The following is a 12,318-nucleotide window of genomic DNA, read 5'->3' as shown; positions in this document are numbered from 1 at the left end:
TGCATGTTTTATACCCCTGACAACCTGATGTCATGGAAGAAGGGACAGCAACCGATGCAAGACCCAAATCTTTGTTAATCAGGCCGACTGAGGGCTATCTGCAAGCAATGTAATGACTGCAACAGTGAAACACGAAGAACATCTGAGCTTACACAATGTCTAAAACTGTGAGCTATTGACATTGGCATTTTCAGTGCTGCTCTGGACCAGCTCTTACAGAAAGAGAGTTCATGACCCACAATCAATTATTGCTGTTTATAATGTGGCTGTGAATGAAGCTCTGGATTTTTTCCCTCGGTTTATACACATTCCACATCTACCACATGTCACCAGCCATGTTTTCATCAGTGGCTACTTACAACAAAGAAAATGGGATGGAGGCTCGAATGAAGTCCGTGGAGGATGAAATCTTGCAAACAAAATCAGGAAGCACATCACACTATAAGTCAGCAATATCGTACCAGAAGGCATCTTGACAGTTCCTACTACAGCAACTTAATCTGTTGTACTTTTGCAGCAAGTGGATGTTTTTTTGCAGCTTAGACTGTCTTACCACTTGTAAAGCTTTTCCTCAAATCAGTGTATGGAAGTCACAAGATTCAATGCAGACAAATGCCAGGATAAGTTAGTCCTTCTCCCTAAATCTGCCCTTGCACACTGCAACGTACCTAGTGTGACATCTCCAGGTTTTTGCTAGAATGAGTTTAGCTAGGACAAGGTCATGAATATTGTTTCAGGTATTTGTCCAACCAAATGTGGACTGGAATTTGGCCCTATGAAATTTGTTAGTCTCACCTTGGATTGCAGAGTTCAACTGTTTCTGAACTAATTACTGTTTTTTTTTTTTTTTTTTTTTAAATCAAGAAAGGCTCCTATAATACCAGCCTCTGAAAAGCCATTGTTTGATCAAGGCAAGATGAAAACTTCCATCTAATGTCCATGTTTTTTTTTTTTTTTTTTACAGGTATCTAGAAGGCTGTACATGCACAGATATGTACCCATCTAATATTATACAGCCTCCTTGACCCAATGTCAGTCTGGCTTTATACCTAGGCACACAGCATGGAGACCGACATCATTTGTGTTGTTAATGACCATCTGATGGTGGTGATCAGTGGCTGTATTCCATCTTGAGTCACTCTAATCTGTCAGTGGCCTCTGATACACTGGACCATAGTTTTCTAAATAAGTGGCTCCAGCCCTATTATGCTTGACTGATAGCATTCTCTAATGGTTTGCCATCTCACTACTTGGGCTTCTTCCAATGGAATATACCCAGAGTTAATTATTCTGCTTCCCTCCCTTAAGAATGTGGGGTGCCTCATAGCTTCATCTTGATTTCCACTTTTTTTCACAAGGTACATGTTCCTGCTTAATAAATACCTGTTCATTCTATCACATCTCTATTAGTCTTGTGCTGACAGTATTTGATTCTGCCTCCTCTTCACTCAGGAGTATTTTTCTGATTTTACTGCTCTGCAAGGCCACCTGTACTTCATCAGTGGGTGTCTCACAGGTGTCTGAAGCTGAACTAGTTTTGCTAGTGCAGGCCACTGTACATTCATCACATATCGTCCTTTCTGTCTTAATTTATGGAAGTAACTGAATGGGATCTGTCTTCCACCTACAGTTTTATGAGTAGGACTTGATGGCAGGCAGCCAAGGCTCATTATCAACACTATTTTCATTCCTTTTTCAGATTTAGGATTAATGTTTCACATTCTAGTAATGCCCACCTTGAAACACTGCAGTGCTCTCCTCTGACCTTATGGATGGGACCTAGTATGCCAGCAGTGGGTGTAGAACTTGAAAGCTAAACCTTTGATGGGCACACCACACACTTGTCATATAGACTCGTGTGATTTACGTTTTCTCTCTCTCTAAGTCACTGCCATGTCTGCATTTAAAATCTTGACTCTGCCATTCATGATCAGAGTCATACCTACTTAAAGGAGCTGATGAAGCCCTACGCCCAAACAGGATATCTCAGATCTTTAGGAGTAGGGCTGCTCGTTCTTGACAACTACTACGCCATTTTTGCCTACATTGCCCCATTCCTTTAGGGTCAACTACCTTTTCCTGATTACAGCTTAAGTTTCAAAGTCCTTCTTCAGATCCCTGAAATATCTATTACCATCTATAAAGGAATACCTATGGTTGTAATTTAAGCTTTCCTGTTGTCATCATGTTACTTCTGCTCTTCTATTTATGTGATGATTTACTTTAATTCTACAATGCTTAATGCTGGGCACTTAAATACTCAGATAAATAAATGTATCACAGCTTCCCTAGAATATGCACAGCCCATGAGTTACTATAGCAATAACCCACGGCTGGGTGTGGGTAATGCTGGATTTACTCACAGTTGGAGTGGTTTGGTCATGGGGGCCCTAGCTACGGGTTACTGATATTATACAATGACAAATTGAAAATGAATACTTTTTCTTAAATAATGTCATTTTATATGGCACAGTGGTGTTCTTCCTCTAATTTTGTCTTAGGGTTGGTTGATGCATTTCGCATGCATACGGGACTTCTGTTTCCACACCTACAAAGAACATCCATGCTTTGGCAAGAAAGCACATTGCGAATTTTGTGCCTTTTGTCACTTTTTGGTCACTTCTTTCGCCTCCTTTCCTCTAAAAGTTAGGACCCCCTAGGCTTTTCCATAGTCCAGATTCTTGGCTATATAATCTGCTTTCACTTCGGTAATGATCCGGAAACAAGGCTCTTCATAATCATACAGCCACGACTTATGAGTCACCATTTGACCAATACCAAACAGTTTCAAATGGCTAAGAAGCTGAAAAAGACCATTCTCAACCCTAATATCCTCCCAAGCCAGGACAGGAAGCTGTTTACCAGTAAAAGATCACATCATGGTTTCTTAGTCCAAAGCACATCGCTGCAAATGTTGTGGCCGGTTCTTCAGTTCCTGGTACTGACGGATCTTTTTGGCCATGGCTCAATCCACTTGATGCGTTTCCCACAAGCCATAGAACTGGTCCTGTAATATCTAACTATGAAATATTAAAATTTATGAATATATACTTTCATCTGGAAATAAAACAAAACTAGCATTCAGTAAGATCAAGCAATTCAAGGTTGCAAACTGACATGCCAGCGTAACGCTTATCTCCTTCAGACAAATGCTCGTCTAAGATGGCAATATATAAAAAAAAAAGTCTGGGAGAGCTCAATGAAACTTTAGCGGCTGGACTTTTGCCATTGATTATATGCTCGATTTACAATGGGCATGGCTGGTCAGGCTGATTACTCAGCACACTCATTTTTGAATACTAATGGCTAGTCATTGTACAATTCAGATTATACATCAAAAAATCCCAAAAGTTTTGCCCCATTCCATTTTATCCCATCCCACTCCTGCCTACATTTTGATGGGCATCATACTAGTCACTCACCATTTCCTGTGCAGGTGGGTTAGCCCACGTCAGCTCCACAGTTGTTTTTCCAGGTCTAAGCCCACCTGGACTATGTGGATTTCTGGTCATCTGGGGCTCATCACCTCCAAATCCTGACTCTATGAATAGGTACTGGCATCCTTGCTGCAGAAGAGATTCTTGGATTTCTTATCAGATCCATTATGGTGACTTTGTAGCTCACATCAATTTGCTAAAGATGACTACATATTATATAGCTTTAAAGGTTCCAATAAGCACACACCTCCCTATTTGGACAAAGTCACAATCCTAGGGGAGAAATGGAGAGCATGCCCTCACTTGCCCTCCTTGTAGGTGGCAGTGCTAGAATAAGATGGCTGAACTGGATTCACTTCAACACATGACATGACTGTGGCAGTTAAACGTTTTTGCTGTGGTCAGGCTGTGGATTTCTGACCAGAAATGCAGAAGGTACTGGTTGCTTCTGTAATGTCAGTTAACATAACTTTTCCATAATGTTTGGAAGGCTGGAACAGCACCCCTGGACTCATGGACTGGGAAACTGGAGTAGTGGTTCCCATTTTCACAGTTCCAAGTATGGTGGAATCACATTCCTCAGCCTCTCTGCAAAAGCACACCCCAGGATGTTGGAAAGGTGACTTCCACTAATAGTCAAGTCTCTGATCAAGTCTTTACAGTGATAGTACTGGCAAACTTCATGCCCACTGCAGTATCTAGATTTGTTTTCCGGATTTGGGACAAAGTACATGTTTAAGTACTCCAGCTCTTCTTATGGGAAGTACTCCAACAGTATTAAGATTCAATGTCGCTATTCCCTCCCTGTATCTAAATATTAAGAGTAATGTCCACATTCTTGGCATCAAGTCAAATGCATTCAATATGAACATAGGACTCCATGAAAGGCATTCCTCGTCTCCTCTTCTGTTTGTGTTTTACACGCATAGAATATCTCAAGGTGCAGCTGATGTCTAAAGAGTCTCCACTTGGGGATGTGGGATGACATTCTTGTAGTCTGCAGATACACTCTCCCCAAAATGAGCAAGCCAGCATCAGATGCTTACACCTACCTGCCCATTTTGATCACTCTTATCTGGGTCACATTCTGTGCCAAAGAGCCCAATTTAAGCATGCTGTCTTTAATGATTTTTTTTTTTTGATCTTAGTAAAATATATTTGAGGTATGAAAGCCGAAGTCTTGCTATTTGATCTCTCAGGGAATACTTATCTTCTCCAATACCAACTTATTTGTTTTTAGCCCAGCTTATAAACAATAGTTTCCTCCAACACCACAACTTACATAAAATCATGTAATTTTATACATAACACACCTGCAGGGAAAATAGACAGTAACATAAAAACAAACAGCTGGTAATAAAATGTGCAAGCATACTCATTTGTGGGTGGTTGCTCCAGATCTAACAAGACAGCAAGCCATAGTTAAAAATGTGCAAGAACGTACAGCTCACAACACTGAAATGGATTTCTACGGGAAAAAAAGAAGAAAGGACCCCATGAAGACAGGAAACAAGTCAGCCATACACCAGAAAAATACATTAATATCCAGTGCCTAGAATTCAAACCACCATGGGAAGTGTGAAAATCAAGAAGTAATTCAGACTACATTTATTCAGCTTTAAGCAGAAATATGCTGAACCACTTTCATAGTGCAATCTGCAAACACCACTGCAGCAAAAACAAATAGCTCTACCCTCTTTTGGAATTATCAGTGCATTTCATCTGAATCTTTCAACAGGAAGGAGTCTTCACTTGTGTGCCTGGTAGCCTCACGGGGGTTGAGAGGTTGGTATAACGGTCAAAGCATTTACTCACATAAAGAAGATACAGGGTTCGAGTCTCACCTTTGAAAGGGAAATTGGCTAAGTTTAAAATGGTCCACAAGGGTAGGTTGCCAAATACTTACCTATGAATCACAGGGAAGGCTCAGTATACTACAAGTGAAAACAAGAAAAAGAGACTAAATTTTCTTGAAGAAAGGTCAGGACAGAGGGTATGGATCACAGAGCCAAAACCACAGTTAAACTTTAAACAAAATAGAAAAAAACAGCATGAAAAACACTGCCATCAAACAAGAAGTTTCTTCACTAATGACAAGTCTGTCCTCATTATGTGAAAGACAACAGAAAAGAATGAAAACTGAATATACATTTAGCTATACACTGTATGCACGTACCAGTTCAAGTCAACACAGCTCATGTTCACCAAAATGAGTGCTCTCAGTACTGGCAACATAAAACTACAAAGTGATGACCTTTACACTGAACTGCACCAGAGACCAAGACACTGCAGGTAAATGTGTTGCTTACTTTCGGATCCAGTTAAACTCAGCTGAAAAAAATATATAAATCAGCCTCAGAGAGGAACCGTCATGGAAACAATTTTCAAAGTGATGAGCAGTTGGCAGTCAAGTCCCAGTAGTGATAGGTACACACTGTGCTCATCTCTAATCACGAGTAAAGCAATTAAACAAATGAACCCACCATTGAAGTCGAGTGGCTCAGCTCGATAGTACTTCTGCCAGTCCTGCCCATAACTAATGTAATCTAGGTACCAGGGAGAAGCCAGAATTGTTTTATACCCAGCTGCTGTTACATTATGGAGTTCGTCTTGATAATGTTCTGACTTCCACACTTCAACTACTGTGTCTGGCTTTATCTGGAAAAATTATAATATAATCTGTAAGAGAACTTGTAATATTCAACTTAAGTTACCTGGGCAATTAACACAGGCAGATTTAAAAAAAATTGACATTTTATGCTCAGTATTGTATTATACAATCTATTTTATGTTTCTAACCAGTAACTATATTTTTTTAAGCAGCAGTGCTCAAAACTGGAATTTGGAAAGAAGCCAAATTTTCTCCCATTAGTGTTGAAAACTACTGTATTTGTAAAAATCCTGATGGTCTTGGGTAGCCTGTTCACACTGCTACCTTACCAGCAACGAAGTGTAGACTCATACCTGTAAGTCTCTCAGTCACCTGCACATAAAATATATTCGATGTACTTAACAAGGTTTAAGGAACAGGTAATGATTTGATGTGATTATTGCCGTTACACATTTCTGTTTATGTTGTACAACTAGTCAATATTTTAGTAACTGAGTGCTAGTAGCAATAAAGACAACAAAGAAAATTAGCAATACTCAAAAAACACAGGCAGAAAATGTATTTCTTCTTAGTATTTACTGAAAAAGAAACACAAGCAGAAAAGGTATTTCTTCTTGGTATTTACTGAAAAGGAAAATAATTAAAGGAACAGTTATGACAATACTGCACTGTAAATGTCTCTCCCAAGATATGTCATGATTACACCACTATAAATATAGAACAAATGGGTGGTGCTGTGGTGCAGTGCATAGTGCTGTTGCATGGCACAGTGGTGCAGTGCACAGTGTTGTTGTGTGGCACCGTGGTGCAATGCTTAGTGTTGTTGCGTGGCACTGTGGTGCAGTGCTTAGTGCTGTTGCTTCCCAGTGCTCGATTCTCTGACTCAGGTCTTGGTTGAGTTTCATTTTTTGTGGAGTTATGATGGCCCTAGGTGTACCAGTGAGTGTCTGTGTGTATACTCTGATGGACTAGCATTCTATCCAGGGCTGATTCCTGCCTTGCATCAGCTGCACTGGAATAAAGTCAGTCATTGCTCTCCAACTCTGAACTAGATAAATTCAGTATAGAAAATGGATAATTACAATAAAATACAAATGTAAAACCATAATAAACTGCAGTTAAGTATTCACATAAAATATAACATTGTCAGAATGTTAAATTAGGTCAGAAATGCACATCACAAGTAGTTTGAAACAGAAAGGTTTTCATTTTTTTGTTTAAAATACAGTGGAGTTCTTTTAACTGGGGCATAATTCCACAGGGATGGCACTGCAAAAGCCAAAAAGTACTCTATAGCTTCGGGAAAGATCCTGGAAGTTTTAAATGACTTTCTACTGAATAAAACAAATGAACAAGTGGTTATATTAGGTACATCAGCTTTTTCAGGTAAGCCAGGACATGACCATTCTGTGACTTATAGGCCGGGAGCCATAACCTGACAGGAAGTCAGTGCATCTTCTGAGGCTTGGGTATTAGTATTTCTCAGGGTTCAGTCAATGAGCTCCAGCAATCCACACTAACTATACGTGGCACACGTCACTTCCAGACGGCCACAGATAATATGCTGTTAGCACAGCCTGAAAGTTTTATACAAACAATTCAATCCTCAAGCACAAGGAGGTGTTGCACTGTCAAGGCTCCAGAGATGAATCTGCGCAGATAAGCTAAACACAACATGCAGGTTCTTCACCCACTCAGTCACATGAAATGGCTCTTAATTCATGCCAAGTGATGAGCCTTGGTGAGCAGTAGTTCATATTCGCAGGTGAAAACTTGTGGAATTCATTCACAGACCAAAGGAAATCATGCCAAGTAAAATCTCAGCTAGGCTGGTGTAAGTGTCGGTGAAAACTCCATACTGTGCAAACTGAGAAGGAGCTAAAGCTCACCATAAAATGAAGCCTACTCAAATCACTAACTAAAGATCAGGAATTTAAAGAGTATTTTATCACTTTATATAAGACCAAGATGAACTCGGTAAAATATTTAGTAAAAGTGCTTCACTGTACAATGCACGGCGGCTACTCCTTAGACAGTTTTGTAAGTAAACTTACCATAACACTAGATGTTCAAACAGGTCACTGTTGTAGTCGCCCAGGCTCTAATGAATGCCTACCAAGGATTGGACCAGCTGCTTAACTTCCAAAGTTTTAGGGGCACTTCCTTGTGCCCTAGCCACCACACAGCTTGACGAGAACATTACAAAATCAGTGGTTAAAGTGCCAAAACATCAGAACTTTCTCACCTCAGAACAGGGAGGAACGACTTGCCAGACAGGAATAAAATTATAAAAATCCACACCCTGGCATAAAAATAGCAAAAAAGACGGGGATGGACAGAGGGTGTGGCTGCTACAAAAATGATCTATTCAAACATTACATTATGGAGATGTTACTTACACAGCTCCACAGTGCTCATTATTAGACCTTTGTTGGAATAACTTAAGCTATATGGGTTGAATACTAGACATTAGAAAAGAAGGGGAGGATGAAGGATCAGCATCCTGGAGCTCCTGGAAAACAGGTCTAGCAAAACTTGCTCCTGACTTAGAGAAGGAATGTAGTTTGTAGTGCTTGATAAAAGTGTTTACTGATGACCAACTTGCTGGCTTTAGTATATTTCTAGAGTCCAACCCTTTCCAAAAACCCATCGAAGTAGCCGGAGCTCTGGTAGAGTGGGTCCTGACTTTGCCTGAAAGTGTCTTATGGTGACAACAATAAAAGGCAGCAGCATGAGACAACTACTTAAAAATAGTCTGTTCTAACAAATTACTTCCTATGAAGGAAGGGGACAAACAGCCGAGCAAACGTACTGAATGTTTTTAGCTCCATCAGTGTAGTATCTATGTTGTCTGTGAACATCCAGTGAGTAAAATTCTTTCTGCCTCTATTTTGATTCAGAGAAGAAAACAGTGGAATTAATTGCTAGGCTATGAAACTCTGAGACAACCTTGGATACAAAAGAGTTATCCCATCTCTGTGAAAGATGGTATAGGGATGACATACCACAACAGTTTGTAACTTGGATACTCATCTTACAGAAGTCAGACAAGGAGTAACACTGTTTTCTATACAAGAACTTCAAATAGCCTAGTGAGCAAGTTCAGAAGGAAACTGTTAGTTTTTTCAGTACAGAAACAGCCTTCTAGGTGGATGGATATTCTAAAATCCTTTCAAAAACTGTTTCACTTGAGATAGGGTAAAAAGGGGCAGATGAGCAGAGATTTCCTAAAGGTGAATCGTGAAAGAGTAAGGAAGTCTACTTTTACTCACAAATACCACAGAACCAGTCTAAGCCTTGAAAAGGTTCTGGTTCTTGTCAAGGCACTAACTAGAAAGTTTTTTCCACTTATCTGTATATGATTTTCTATTGGCAGATTTATTTTTGCCTCCTTTAATACTTGCTGCATGTCCCCTACAAAGGTTCCTAAAAGGTACTAAAATTATATCATCCAGGTAGTCAATTAAAGAAGCTGAAGGTCGAGGAGTATCAAACAACCCATCTTGTATGAGTAGGCCAAATCTGTGTGAAAGTTTGTGGGAAATGCCCTTAGCCATTTTCAAAAAAAGGAAGGACTACTGGTGTCTTGGCCAAAAGGGGGTCACCACAATTATCCTCACAGAGTCCTCCTGCACCTTTAGAAGAACACTAGTTATTAGAGTAATGGCTAGAAAGGCATATAGGAACATACCTGACCATGGGAATAAAAATATCTGTAGGGTAGAAATGCACATTGAAAGGTACGTGTCTTCCAGACCTGTATAAGATAGAGTCCTGAACAGACTTTCTTTAACTGTCTGTTGTGGCTAGAAGCAAACTAATCTACTTGAGTTCTCCACAGATGCACCCAAGGATCTTCCAAAAACTGGTCCAAATTCTATTTAAGAGGATCTATCATGGTTCTGCTCAGCTTGTTTGCAATACATTTTTCTCTTTTAAAAGGTATGGAGCCTGGAAGGACACATTGAAATGAGTCTTAATTCCCAAGCTACCATAGCTAGTCAACAAAGATGGTAGGAACTTTTTCCGCCTGGTTTGTTTATAAACGATATCACTGTGATGTTGATTGTAATTACTATTAGAGGGCCTAGAGTCCAAAGTTGGTTCAGAGATTTGACAGCAGTTGTTAGACGCATGATTTCTTTGACATTCGTGTGCTTTAATTTGTCTTACTTCTTCCAAAGGCCCTAGAATTTCACCCCCTTGGACACGGCTCCCCAAGCAAAGTCAGATGCAGCTGTGGTTACAAAATGAGTAGGGGCAGGAAGGTGTAAAGGAAGACCTGGGCTGAGAGACAACTGATTCATCCATCAAGGAAACTTTGTTCAAAATCCCCAACACTGGAATTTGAAATTAAAGAGGCTGCTAGTCTTTGGTCCAAACATATTTAATGAGCTCCTGAATATTCCTCATGTGAAGTCTGAAGGAAATATGACAATAAAAGAGGCCTCAAAAGCTAGAATTCTGAGATCTTCCCTGGCATATGCCAAAGTCTTGTCTGAAACTCAAACTGTTCGTGCAACACTCCACTTTGTCCTGAGGAAGAAAAACCATCATGAGGAGGTGTCCACTTGTGAGATGGGACTACAGAAGATTTCTCTATTTTTACCTGAAAAGCCAGACTGAGAAAGCCTTTATATGTGCACCCCAAACAGACACCAACCTGCCTAACAGAAACAAAAATGCTCCTATTTAAGAGTGAACCTGCAAGCTACCCTAAAAATTGTAGGCCAATAGCTTTCTGACAACGTATAAACTACACACTGGAATCACTGGAATTGATGCCGACAGAGTTTATATAGTCATTTAGAAGAAAACTCAATTATGGCAACAGAACAAAAGCACAATAAAAGAAAGTCATATGCAACAAAGGATCATTTGTTGTTAAATGAAGTCATAGTGGAGAACTGCAAAAAGAGGAAGAATCTAAGTATAGCATGGATTGACTACAAAAAGCATTTGATAGTATCCTACATTCATGGATAAAAGAGTGCTTAGAAATGTGTAAGATACACCCTACAATGATCGACTGCATTACAGTGACCATGAAACAGTGGCAGACCACTCTGCAATTAAGCCATGATAAAGCACAAATTATTATCCCAGGTGTAAAAATTCAAAGGGGGGTATTCCAGGGTGACTCTGTCACTGCTGCTGCTCTGTCTTGCCCTTAATCCATTAAGTTGTCTACTTAACAGCTTAGGCCATGGCTATAATTTGGCTCTTAGAAAACAACAAGTGCAAAGACTTTTCATCTTCTCTTTTTCGATGATTTAAAACTGTATAGCTCATCACATGAGGAACTGAAAGCACAACTGCAAACTGTCAAAACTTTTTCAGATGATATAAAAATGTCATTTGGTCTTGATAAGTGTGCAAAAGCAACCTTTAAAGCAGGAAAACTGCAGCACCTAGAAAACATCAATTTGGGACAAGAATGTGATGAGCAAGAGGGGGTGCATAAATGCTTGGGAACTGATGAAGGGTCAACAATAAAACATGAACAAATGCAAATGAGACTTAGTAAGGAATACTTTAGAAGACTTAAATTAATTCTGAAAACATCGTTGACATCTAGGAACAAAATTCAAGCTATAAACCAAGTTGCTCTTCCTGTCTTAACTTACAGTTTTGGAGTGATTGACTGGCTACAAAATGTGCTGGATAGATTAGACAGGAAAACAAGAAGGGTGCTTCATGCTCACCAAATGATTTATAAAAATCAGTGCATACCAAGACTATATATTCCCCATTCCGAAGGAGGGATGGGCCTCCCTGAAACTGATTACATGTATAGACCTACAATCATGGGACTCCACAAACATCTGCTGACCTCACAAGATCCAAATGTAGTGAAAGTTTTGAAACATGAGGAGAATAAATCTAAGAATAAATCTAAGATGACTTCTCCGCTTAATCTACCAGAAGCATAATCGGCGTCAAGCAGGAATGGAAATCAGACCAGAAACAGATAAAAATCAGGCAGCAATTGAATGTGCCAAAAACAAAACAAAGAATATAGGTAAAGGACCAAATAGAGAAGGCAAGAAATGTGAAAAATGCATAAATATAGTTGCAAGTATAGAAAACGTCTGGAAGAACCTCATATTGATCAGGACTGAACGCAGGAATGGTTAAGGAGAGGCAAATTCAAACCAAGAGGTGAAAGGTTAATATTGGCGGCACAAGATAGTGGGCTACGTACACGTTGGTTTACAAAGTCCATTGAACATATGGGAGAAACAGACAAATGTAGGTTTTGTAAAACAG

General features: G+C 39.7%; 1 protein-coding gene across 1 annotated transcript in view; it reads right to left on the bottom strand.

Moving 5' to 3' along the window:
- Positions 1-12,318, bottom strand: part of HEXB (hexosaminidase subunit beta) — a 783,731-nt gene that overhangs the window by 247,573 nt on the left and 523,840 nt on the right. The window contains exon 10 of the mRNA XM_044064438.1: positions 5,921-6,095. Within this exon, the coding sequence (XP_043920373.1) occupies positions 5,921-6,095 (175 nt within the window). The remainder of the gene's footprint in view (positions 1-5,920; positions 6,096-12,318) is intronic.

The sequence above is a fragment of the Protopterus annectens genome, chromosome 2.part2, assembly GCF_019279795.1.
Source record: "Protopterus annectens isolate FY-2018-M chromosome 2.part2, PAN1.0, whole genome shotgun sequence".
NCBI classification, from domain to species: domain Eukaryota; kingdom Metazoa; phylum Chordata; order Ceratodontiformes; family Protopteridae; genus Protopterus; species Protopterus annectens.
This window is presented reverse-complemented; position numbering and strand designations above follow the sequence as displayed.